Source organism: Muscardinus avellanarius (assembly GCF_963383645.1).
Source record: "Muscardinus avellanarius genome assembly, chromosome: 1".
Lineage (NCBI taxonomy): Eukaryota > Metazoa > Chordata > Mammalia > Rodentia > Gliridae > Muscardinus > Muscardinus avellanarius.
This window is the reverse complement of record NC_137786.1, coordinates 193,856,054-193,868,249: the sequence shown is the minus strand read 5'-3', so window position 1 is coordinate 193,868,249 and position 12,196 is coordinate 193,856,054. Positions and strand designations below refer to the sequence as shown.

The following is a 12,196-nucleotide window of genomic DNA, read 5'->3' as shown; positions in this document are numbered from 1 at the left end:
CCTCAGTCTTGTCTCCCTTGAGTAGAAAGCTCGGCCCCTCCTCCGCCCTGACCCGTTTGTCTGATGCTCCTCAGGCCTGGCTGGGCGCTGAGACCTGGGGCGTCCCCAGACTGCTGCTGGTCTCTCTGTCGGTGGGCCTGGTCCTCCTCACCACCCTGGTAAGGCACCTCCTGCCCCTCCCCAGTTCTTTGCTCCTCTGACCCAAGGCCCTGCTTCTGTCTCCTGCCAGTGTGCCCAGCCTGGGGAGAGGCTAGAAACTTGGCCTCCCTAGAAACTGGTTTGCAGCAATCTGGGCTGGGGAAAGGGCTGGGGGAGGGAGAACCCCTGGGCCCCACCAAGAAGGCCTGAACCCACAAGAAACTGAGGGGCAGGGAGGCAGAGGGGTGGAACCTCCTTTCTAGGCCAGCAGCAGTGCCTTGTAGACAGGAGATTCCGGGAGATCTGCTCTCTAGGCCGGCAGGGGCAGAGGGCTGGATCCTGCAGGCATCCCAGGAAACCAGGGTACATCCAACACGGCCCTAGGTCCAACATGCCCTGTGCTCCCAACCAGGTGTGGCACCTCCTGAAGTCCCCCCCAGAGCCACCCACTCCACTGCCCCCAGAGGACAGACGCCAGTCCGTGAGCCGCCAGCCCTCCTTCACCTACTCAGAGTGGATGGAGGAGAAAGTGGAGGATGACTTCCTGGACCTGGACCCGGTGCCCGAGACGCCGGTGTTTGACTGTGTGATGGACATCAAGCCTGAGGCCGACCCTGCCTCGCTGACCGTCAAGTCCATGGGTCTGCAGGAGAGGTGGGAGGGGTGGCAGAGGGGCGGGCTTGGCGGGCCCTCCAGCTGTCAGCTCCATTCGGAAGGGCAGAGGCTGGCCCTGACTCCTGGTGCCCCAGACAGAGTTTGCCTTGTAGCTTAGCCAGTGTAGACACCTGCTCTCCAAGTGATTTGTGAGCCCTAAGATGAATGCTAAAAAATACTGTTTCTACACATGTAGGCCTATGCGGTATGCACATCCGCAAACTTTCCTTTGCTCAAGGAAGTTTGAGTAGGTTTCCTTACTGCAAGACTTGTGAGGGCTTTTGACAGACCTGTGTTCATGGTAAACCAGCAAGGGGATAGTATATGGCATTCCCCAAAGTTATTTGGCCCCAGAACCCTTTTCTAGAGTGTCTCCCAGTGTTTTTCAGAGCATACTTTGGGAGGTGTAGACACCCTCTTTTCAGAGCCTAACCAGGTACAAACCAGATCATGCCAGGTTTGAGCTACCCACATGATGCCATAGAAAGAGCACTGGACAAGGAGTCAGGAAACCTAGCTTTTTGCTTCATCTCTGCCAGCCCTTACCAAGCATAGACAATTTTTGTCCCCTCATGAGGACTCAGTTCTCCCTCTGTATAATAAGAGCCCTTTCAATCTATTGCAGACACTGAGCATAACAGAATCGGTATTTATTAGCATTCAGTATTGCTACTGTGCTGCCCTGGACACCCCTTCACTTCTCTGGCAGCTGAGAGTCCTGGCCTCTCCAGGACAAGATGGCCATGCAGCTTCATATCAGGACTGTGGAGGATCAGAGCTATCCTCTGGGGCTTGAGCCCTTTCTTTGCCCCAGGTGCCTCCTCTGGGGCCACCTAGAGGCCTTGGGTGGCACTGCCTCCAGCAATGACCAAGAGTCCTGAGGGGGGCATTTGAGTTGCTTTGGATGGGAGCTGGGGCCCCAAGCACCCACTCAGCTGCTCTGCTGCAGGAGCCAGACAGGGGAGCAGGCTTTGCACCAGGGCTGAGACTCATGCTCCTAAGAATGGGTCTTACCACACTCCCTCTCCCACCCCTGATCACCCGACTCTCCTCTCCACACCTGAAGCCCCCAGCTCCAGCCTCTCCCTGCACAAAACTCACTTCCTCATTCCTGGTCCTTCCAGGAGGGGCTCCAACGTCTCCCTCACCCTGGACATGTGCACCCCAGGCTGCGGAGAGGAGGGCTTCGGCTACCTCGTGTCCCCCCGCGAGGAGTCAGCCCACGAGTACCTGCTCAGCGCCTCCCGTGTCCTCCGGGCTGAGGAACTTCACGAAAAGGCCCTGGACCCCTTCCTGCTGCAGGCTGAATTCTTTGTGAGTCCCCTCGAGCCGGCCACCGCCACCCCTGTGGGCAGACCTTGCTTGCCCCCCACATCACTCACCCACCCCACCAGGCTGGGGACAATCAACCACGAGTGGACCAGCATCACCCCTTATCAGCTCTCCCACCATCTCGGGTGAACTGCCTCACTGAGCCTCAGTTTCCTCATCTGGAAAATGGGATGTAAAACACAGGGCTGCTGCCAGGATGATAGAGACCTGTTATGTGAGCATATCGTGCTCAGTCTGTCACCAGGACTGTGCTCCCAAAGCCATGGAAAGCTCTTCCACTCTCCTGTCTCCCCACCCTCCCCTGCCCGAGGTCCCCCAGTGGCATTCATCCTCTTGACACCTCTTCCAGTTCCCCCTGCCCCTGCCCACCCCTGGGGCTCTAGCTTGAGTTTGAGGAGCCCATAAGTGACAGCCCTGCTCACCTGCCTGAGTGGAGAGCTAGGACCCGGGAGAATGTGTTGGGGTCTTTATTGACCATACAGGGTAGATTTGTGATGAGGCTCAGCACTAGGTAGCAAGAGTGAGCTTCCTGATACCAAGTCCCTGAGTCACACACACACCTGGGCTTTGCCCCATGGGGGTGCCCCGTCATTCTGTCTTGGCCGGAGGGCCCCAAGATAAGGAGGGAAGAGCTGAGGGTCACAAGCTCATCAGTGAAGCTGCCTGCAGCCATCCCCACAGACCCGCTGCTCCAGGGTCTGCAGAGCTCGGCACCCTGCAGCAGGAAGCAGCCTGCCTGTGTCAGGCGAGTGCAGGCCTCCTCTGCCAGCCTTATGCCCCACTCTACTCCTGCCGGGACTCCCCCATGCCTCTGTCTGCCATCTCCCCTGCTCCAAGCTTCCACCACCTCACCTCCCAATCAAGAAACAGCTTCTGTCCTCCATGACCTTCCCTGTCCAATAGATGACTGGAGATTTGGCCAGAGAGGAAGGAACATGGCCTGAATGTTCATCCACTACATGGAAACTTTTGTGCATCTTTTTTTCTCCCCTTGCTTCTCCAACCACCCTAGATGGTTTTCTGATCTGCATTTTACAAAGTCCATATCGTGTGTCCAAACTAAGGAACAATATAAACTGCACACCATCAAGTACTAAGCTGCGTGGACAGATCGGAGGCAGTGAGTGCCAAGGCCAGTGCCTTGGGGACTCGTGAGAGGAGATGGGGCAGGGGTGAACTTTAATGGGAACAGTTTGGAGAGGTGGAGGGGTGAGACCAGGGCTCCCAACAAGTGCAGTGACATAAACTCAGACCTGGAGGCAGGACCGAGAACGTCATGTTGATGACAGGGAAGAGCCAGGTGCCATGAGAGGTAAAAGGGGCCAGACACAAGAGACCCGACACGCCAGGAGGGAGTGAGACTTGGTGCTCTGGAGACAGGATGATGGGGAGGTACATGCCCCCCACGGGTGCTCAGCAGGAGGCTCCCTTCCTGCTGGAGAATCAGGATGGCTTCTCAGAGGTGGTGGTCTTTCAGATAGATGGGACGTGCAGGGAGGAAGGTGGGACAGGCGTTATCACAGAGCGAGCAGCATGAACTGTGATCCTGAGGGGGATCCCAGGGCAGGAACACAGAGCAGCAAAGGTCACACCCTGTGTGTGCCGGGCTCTATTCTAAATGCTTGATATGTGCTAACTCGTTTTATAGTATCTGTTCGTTGAATGAACGTGTTCATGTAAGCCAGTTCCTGGGCCAGAAGTTGGGGACAGGCAACCTGGATTTGGACATCTGTGAGGGATGGCCTGCAGCTAATCACACCCCATGTCCTCATCACACAGGAAATCCCCATGAACTTTGTGGATCCGAAAGAGTATGACATCCCTGGGCTGGTGCGGAAGAACCGGTACAAAACCATCCTTCCCAGTAAGTGCAACCCGGGGCCTGGGGCTGCCTCACCCTCAGCTGGGAAGATGGGAAACCCAGAACCAGGCCTTCCGGAGTGACCCTCCCTGGGGGAGAGGGATGGAGGGCTGAGGGCAGAGCTTGGTTCCCATGCACACACCGAATGGCCTGGACACTGCCCCCTGGCCACATGTTGTGCTGGGCTCAGCAGAAACCCAGGGAGAAAGGGTGGCTCCTAGACAGTGTGCAGAGCAGGAATGGTAGCGTCTCATCTTCAGAGTGGGCTGATTTTAAGGATAAGAAATTGAGGCTCAGAGAGGTTAAGTGGCCCATCGTAATCACACAGCTGGGAAATAGAGCTGAGTTTCAAACCTAGGCCTCTGTCGCCCCAGAATCAGGCTCTCTGGTCTACCTGTGTCCAGCTTGACAATATTGTCAGTCCTCTAGCAAGCAGAGCCACCCCGCAGGAGAAGGAGCTGCCTCTGTCCAGCAGTGCACTCCCTGTCACTCGGTGTGTTCAAGTGAGGCTGTTGGCTCCTTTGGCAGCAGTGAGACCAGGTGACCTAATGTTGCCATTTCTTCCCTGTGGTTACATTCAGGTAACTTTTCTCCAACCCCTGGCTGCCTGCTACCCCTACCATCTTCTGGCCCCAACCCCCAGGGATAGCTTGGGGGTGACTTGTCGAAAGTGGATCCCCAAAAACCTACTCTAGTCAGTTCACAGAGTAACGAGGTTTTAAAAAGGCAGTTTTGCCATCAGCATCTCCAACAACATGTAAGATGTCATGACTTATTTTTAACTTTTGAAATATCGACTTGTGGTTGCTATGGTTACTCAGTCTCTAGGTAGTTCCGGTTAAACAAAGCACCATTTAAGGCCAGGATGCATTAGGCAAGGCTGCTCACCTCTTCCCTCAGCTTGCCCTCCCCTTTCCAGCTCTACTTGGAGGTAGCGGGTGAGCTCATGTACCCCAAAACCTGCAGCTTTGCTGGCTACTCAGAATGGCCACTGGAGTCAGGCCACATTCCACATGATCCTGCTGGACTGCCGAGAGGATCAAACGGCCTCCAGCCATGCCCTGAGCCTCCAGGCTCCCAATACCAACAGAGTCTTATCTGTATCCAGTAAGAACTGGGTAAGGGGCAGAGGGCAGCTCAGCTCAGCAGAGGCTACCCCTCAGATCCAGGACACCCTAGGGCCAGTTCTCCCACTCATTTGGCCATGCTTCTGGAGTGAAATCCAGACCCTGCATACAAGGCACTCCCAGCCTGGTGGGAGAGACAGGTCTCTGGACAGTCATAGTCACAGTGATCAGTGATGCAGAGGGCAGAGTTGAGAACAAGATACAGGGGAATGGTTCTCCTTCCGCTCACCACAAGGGGACCTGGCACCTGGTACCAAGGGTGACCTTCTGCACCTTTAAGAAAGAAAAGAAGGGAAGGACTGAATGAAGGAAATCTAGCTCCTCTTCTCCATTCTTAACACCAAGTAGCCTTTGGGGGGTTCAAGCATCCTTGTTGCCCAAGTCCAAGGGGTGTCGTTTACACAGACTACATGACATCAGGACCCCAGGGCCAGTCATGCAGGGCAGTCCCTTGACACGTGACACTTGACAGTTCTTTCTCCAATCATTGCAATAATCTCATGACTGATCTCTTGCCCTCTGCATTCTCCTCCCCTGTCCTTCTGTCCTTGCCACCAAAATGGAGCCAAACCAATGTAATCACGCCATTCTCCTTAAATACACCATTGTCACCCTTTCTAAGCATGGTTTGGTTCTTTTCCAGCTATCTCTCCCGCCAATCCCTATCTTGCCATGCACACTTGAATGAGATGGGACAGGGTCCCCTGCTCCTTGTCCTACTGGTCCTCCAGCCCCAGACAGGTGCCCCCTCTTCCAAGAGGCTCATCACCATAACCAAGTCAAGGGCCCAGCGCACAGATGCCGCACACTGGCTGCCGGCCTGCCCAACTCTGTGCCTCCTTTGGGGCAGGGACCATGGCTTGTTAATCTGGAAGTCACACCAGACACAGAGTTAGTGCTCAGCAGGGGCTGGCGGAGTCAAATTACTGCCATCACCACGGTGGTTCTTTAGTACCGAAGGCCCTGGCACCTGGTCAAAGGGGCAGTGCCCACTTTTGCCTTTTTAGTGCCTAATCTGGTCAGGTACAGACAAAGGGATGGGGATGGCCCAGGCAGAGCTTCCTGTTCCTCTTTTCTGCTGGACACTTGGAAGCTCCCCCCAACTCCTGCTTATCCTCGCTCCTCCCCAGCCCTGCCACCCTTCTTGCCCCTCTCTATGAATACTGTTCACACACAAGTCACCTGGCAAGACCCAGGTTTGGGCTGGGCCAAGAGCTGGAGAGGGGACCCGATGCACATCACCCCCCATTGCTCCCACAGGTTTTAGATCCTTTTTTATACCCATTTGATTAAGGTAGAACTTGTCATGATGGTAACAAGAGCAGCCACCTCCTCTGTGGTGTTTACCATTGCTGGCCTGCATTACTTGCTGTGCTAAAAGCCTCACTTAGTGACGTCAAGTCCTTTGACCATTACAAGATAAATGAGGTCATTATAGAAGAAGTATCCTCAGTTTATAGATAAGGCACAGGGGGAGTAAGTAAATGGCCCGTGTTGACCAGGAAGTCATAGAGCCAGGATCCGGCACTCCGGCTCAGTGGCATAGACTCAGTGACACACACATTGCCTTTGAGAGATGTGCACATTGGCAGCACCTTTAATCCAGGCCTCCCTATTGCACTGGGGAAACCGAGACCCAGAGGAAGGATAAGATGGTGAGCTGGCGACAAAGCACAGCCAGGCCCCAGGCTCCAGGCCCCCAGCCAGCTTCCCTGTGTGCCCACAGAACATCCCAATCCCCGTCCCAGCCTCCCAGGCTGACAGCCTCGTCAATACAGGGAGGCTCCAGCTGGAACGAAACAAATCCCACTCCAGGAAGAGAACAGGATGTTAAGGGAGTCTGTTACCATGGGATCTGACGTGAAAAGATTGAGGGGAGGGGAACATGCCCCTCGTGAGAAGTGTGTGTGCCGTGAGACCCCGCTGTCTCACTCCAGACGTGGAAGTCTTTACCCTTTCATCACAGCGTTCTCCTTCAGCTTCCTCCCCCAAACCCCAAATCATAACAGCCCTTTATATTTGTAAAACGTTTTACTGTTTGTTTGTTTGTTTGTTTGTTTGTTTGTTTGTTTTTGCGGGTATGGGGATGGAACCCAGAGGCATTTAACCTCTGAGCTACACCCCCTGCCCAATTTTTTATTCTTTATTTTGAAACAAGATCTCACTGAGTTGCAGAGGGCCTCACTAAGTAGCTGAGGCTGGTCGTGAACCTCCATCCTCAGGTCTCAGCCTCCCAAATGCTGGGATTACAAGCGTGTGCCACCACGCCCGGCTCATTTTACTGTTGGTGCAGAACTTTTACCTGTTTTCCTGCTTTATGGGATTGTACAGAAGACAGCAACAGGGTGGACCCAAACTCTAGCTGCTGCCTGCCTCTACCCTTCCTCTCTTAACTCACCTTCTCTACTCCAGAGCACCAGGTGCAGAGGGTACAGGGCAGCCTGAGGGGCACGGGAAGGGCAGGCACCCATCCTACAGAGGAACCCAGGGCCTCTCTGCCTCTTCCCGACTCTTTGTTCTGGGCACTCACTGGCCTTCACAGACCAAGGATGGGTCAGCATTTTGCTACTGGGTGGGGAAGGAAGAACTGCTAGGGCCCCAGAAGAAGTGTGGGTGCTCTGGAGTGGATTGGAGAAGATGGGCTCTACAAGTACCTTCAGGATGGGAAGTGATCTTGAGGTAGGACAGCCCCACCTGTCTCCCACCCCAGATCCCCACAGCAGAGTGTGTCTCACCTCCCCCGACCCTGACGATCCTCTGAATTCCTATATCAACGCCAACTATATCCGGGTACGTACGTAGCCCCATCCCCGCAGCCTGGCACTAACGGGGAAGCCTGAAGCGGTGGAATCCCTTCTTTAAGCTTATCCCTGAACCAGCCTGGGTCTTGACACCCCCAGAGAAGACTAGCATGGGGGCTGGGCCCTGGGAGCACTGCCTCCAACCCTAACAGCCTGGGCTTGGCTGGCCACAGGGCTACGGTGGGGAGGAGAAGGTGTACATCGCCACTCAGGGGCCCATCGTCAGCACGGTGGCCGACTTCTGGCGCATGGTGTGGCAGGAGCAAACGCCCATCATCGTAATGATCACCAACATCGAGGAGATGAACGAGGTAGGCCCCCCGTGGAGCATCGCCAAGGCCCTGTGCCCTGTGCCCTGCACCCGGCGTCTCGTTTTCATGTGAATCCACAAGTAGTGTTTTCCACAAGTAGCATTTGCTCCACTGTTACAGTGAGGACACGTGAGGCTCAGAGAGGTTAAGAGGCAGAGCCTGGACCTGCCTCTCCCACCCCGTAATCTTAAACACAGTGCTCCTTTGCCTCCCTGGCTGCTGGGACTGATGCTGGCAATGTCTGTACCCATAATAGCATGTAACATTGAATCCCCATAGAAGTCTTTCAAAATGGGTATTATTTCCACTTTCCAGATGGGGAAACTGAGGCTCAAAAAAGAGAAGGAGCTGAGATTTGGACCCAATGCTCTCTAGCAAACCCATTGTCCTTGCATATCCCTCGGCTCTGGCGGGTCCTAGGGAGAGCAGGAGAGGGAAACGGGGTGGGTGGGGTGTCCCAGCCTGACGTCGGCCCCTGCAGAAATGCACCGAGTACTGGCCGGAGGAGCAGGTGGTGCATGATGGCGTGGAGATCACTGTGCAGAAAGTCGTTCACACAGAGGACTACCGGCTGCGACTCATCTCCCTCCGGGTGAGGCCCGGGGCTGGGAGGGGCTGGGCGGGGCCAGACAGCACATGGGGAAGAGGGGCTTATCTGGGGAGTCCACAAAGAAAGAGCTCAAGTCTCCAATGGCTGAAATAAAGGCCTCTGTCACTCCCAGGATTCACTGATAAGCAGGGGTCAGGGAGGGGTGAATGAACTTGGACTTGAGGTAGGACCAAACCACAGTGAATTTAATGCTCTTGGGCATACTTTCTCTCTCTCCACTGCCATTCATAATGTCTTTTAGCTCTGCTTCAAATGCTCCCCTGGCCAGGACTATCTGGGTGAGAGAATATCAGCAGCCTCCAGCCTTGTCCTTAGAAATGAGGGTCCTGTTTGACCTTGAGATGCAGGCTAGAAACATCTCCATCAGGGATGCTGGGCTTCTGGCCTGTAATGCCCAGTGTGTCCACCAGAGGGCAGGCGCTTCTCACTCCTTTAGGGTTGTTGCTCAGGGAGGCTGTGGTTAACAGAAAATGGCAAGAAAAAGGAAGCTGAACAAAATATGAGCAATACGAAACAGCCCAGAAGAGTGGGGGGAGGTATCCTCCCACCCCAGAGTTGTGCTTCTTCCAGGATCGGCATAATAGAAGAGACTGTTCCTTTGGAATCAGAGGGATTCGTAGAGTCTGACTTCGAGAAATGTTAAGAGCCATGTTTGGGGGAGGTGGAGTCTCCTATAATAACTCTGAGGGGTGGAAGTGGTGAGCCAGTCATCAAGAAGCTGCTGCTGTCCTTCCAGAAACCCCCTGGGGATTGTCACAGCCAGTAGTCCCAAGACCTAAGTAGAAATCTCCCAGAAAGACTAAGGTGAAGGGGCCAGGGTCGGCCTAGTCTTCTCAGTGCTGGGAGGCGAGTGAGGGAAGATCCAGGGCATCTGGGGTTTGAAAGTACTTGCAATTGTTTGTCCACAACCCGTTCCGAGCACCTGCCCCGGGCGTGGTTCTGGGATGGGTACTGGGAACACAGCTGTCCAAAGCCTGGATTTTCTCCTCCAGAAGCTCCATAAGATGGTAAGTAAGCTAGAGATGGGTAAGGATATGGGATGGTCTGCCAGGGGGCACCCTCGGGGAGGGCTTCCTGGATGCAGATGTTGAGCGGAGCCTTGAAGGATGAGGAAGAGTTGACAGAGGGTGAACAAGTGAAGAAAGCATTCCCGCAGGGGGAACCGTGAAAGCAAAGGCACAGAGGGCGGGAAGCTGCGTGTGTGCACGCACGCCTGTGTGCTGCCCTACTGGCTGGCTTCAAACCTCCCATGTGCAGGAGGGTGGGGTGCAAGTGTGCATCTGACTGGAGAGGTCTTGTGCTGCGGTCTTTGCCAGGCGAAGGTCTAAGGAGAAGGGGTTTTATTTAAAGAACAATTAGAATGGTGAAGAATTCCTTGGTCTGCCCAGGCTGCCGTGGAAGATGCCATGGGCTGAATACCTTGTAAAGGACAAATCTGCCTCTTGGTTTTGGGGGCTGAGGTGCTCAAGGCCGACCCCTCCCCTGCCAGGTTCTGGTGAAGGTTCATGTCCTGGCTCAAGGCAGAGGGAGGAAGGTGCCCTTGGGGCTTGGGCATGGATCTCTTTCCTGTGGGCTCTGCCTTTATGATCGAATCACCTCCCAGAGGCCCCACCTCCACACACCCTCACACGGATCTGGGCATGGGGGTCACATTTGCTTCATAGCAAAAGGTTATAAGCACAGAGCAGCGAGTCCATACTGTTTTGATCCCTGTGGGTCTTGGGCGGTCAGAGGGGTAGGAGGGATCTCAACACCATGGAGAGATAAGAAAGGTCACGGGGGGGGGGGCTCTTGCTGAGGATGGTAGGGTGGGGAGCCAGCATGGCCAGGGAGAGGAAGAGTCCTGGGGCTCCGGGTCATGTGGCTGAGTGACAAGTGGGACATCTGTCACAATAAGGAGCTTCGGGACAGTAACGACTTGGAGAAGAGACCCTTGGGCTCTCATGGATGATCCTAGAGTCATTGGCCAGACCAGAAGAGAAGACCAGTGCCAGTGCTGCTGACCGGCTGACCCAGGGCCTGCCTCCTGCCCCTGGGCAGGGTGGGGTAGCTGAGAGGGCCCGGGGTCTGTGTCCTGTCCTCTGTCCTGTCTCCACCTCTGAGTGGTCTGTGGGCTGAAAGCACTCACACATATCTGGGGTGGGCCTTTGTCTCCTGGACAGAGCGGGACCGAAGAACGAGGCCTGAAGCATTACTGGTTCACATCCTGGCCTGACCAGAAGACCCCAGACCGGGCCCCCCCACTCCTGCACCTGGTGCGGGAGGTGGAGGAGGCAGCCCAGCAGGAGGGACCCCGCTGCGCACCCATTGTTGTCCACTGCAGGTGGGTTCCCAGCCACTCACGGGGGCGGGGCAGATCCCCATGCCCTGGGCTGTCCTCCTCACCCCACACGTCCCCGCACCCTCAGTGCCGGGATCGGCAGGACCGGATGCTTCATCGCCACCAGCATCTGCTGCCAGCAGCTGCGGCATGAGGGTGTGGTGGACATCCTGAAGACCACATGCCAGCTCCGCCAGGACAGGTCAGCCTGCAGTCGGGAGTGGGGCCCATGGGGGAGACTGACAGGTGCCTGGGGTGGGGCAGACGGCACACCAGGCATGGACTGACAGGCACAGGAGGAGTGGACAGGACAACTGATCGAGGGGCAGGATCCAAATGCTTCCTCTTCTGGAGGGAGTGGGGAGAGAAGCAGATCTGGTGGACAGGATGGGCTGACAGCGGGGACATGTCATCTGTGTCCCTGCTAAGGAGGGGCAGAGGGCAGTGGCGCCAAGTGCTGGTCCCTCCAAGCGGCACAGGACAAGGCCCCTGGCGTGCCTCACAAAAGCTTGGCATTCTGTGGGCTTTGGGACCCCCTCCTGCAGCCCATCCCCACCTTGGTCTCTGCCGGGCAGGGGTGGCATGATCCAGACTTGCGAGCAGTACCAGTTTGTGCACCACGTCATGAGCCTCTATGAGAAGCAGCTGTCACGCCAATCCCCAGAGTGACCACTCTTCTCCTGCGAGGTCCTCTGGGCACTGCCCAGCCTGAGTCCCAGCCTCACCTTGGGTCTGGACCTGCTCCCCTCCCCTGCCTTCCCTTCAATCACCTCCTTCCCTCCCTATTAGCCTGGCCTGGCCCCTACCCCCAGCATAGCTCTTCCTACTGTACATATTGGGGGTGGGGGAGGAAGGTGCCAGGCCAGGCCTGGGGCCCCAGCGCCTGACCCACACCGTGCAGACCCGGGGCCTCAGTTTTTAACAATGGTTCCTTGATCCAAAACATTTCCGTGCCGCACTTCAAGTGTCCTGCCGCCGCGTGTTTTGTCTGTCCATCCATCTCTGCTGTCTGTACCGGACACTGTGTCTCCTCGGCCCAGGA

At 55.8% G+C, this 12,196-nt stretch overlaps 1 protein-coding gene across 1 annotated transcript in view; it reads left to right on the top strand.

The window, feature by feature from the left end:
* The window catches only part of PTPN5 (protein tyrosine phosphatase non-receptor type 5), a gene marked incomplete at both ends in the record, with an annotated part of 36,472 nt that extends 24,649 nt beyond the window's left edge, over positions 1-11,823 (top strand). The window contains 10 exons of the mRNA XM_080695643.1: positions 75-158; positions 551-792; positions 1,917-2,106; positions 3,904-3,988; positions 7,823-7,902; positions 8,087-8,224; positions 8,706-8,816; positions 10,997-11,157; positions 11,243-11,356; positions 11,730-11,823. Coding sequence (XP_080551769.1) covers positions 75-158; positions 551-792; positions 1,917-2,106; positions 3,904-3,988; positions 7,823-7,902; positions 8,087-8,224; positions 8,706-8,816; positions 10,997-11,157; positions 11,243-11,356; positions 11,730-11,823 — 1,299 coding nt within the window. The remainder of the gene's footprint in view (positions 1-74; positions 159-550; positions 793-1,916; positions 2,107-3,903; positions 3,989-7,822; positions 7,903-8,086; positions 8,225-8,705; positions 8,817-10,996; positions 11,158-11,242; positions 11,357-11,729) is intronic.
* Between the last annotated feature and the right edge of the window lie 373 nt (positions 11,824-12,196).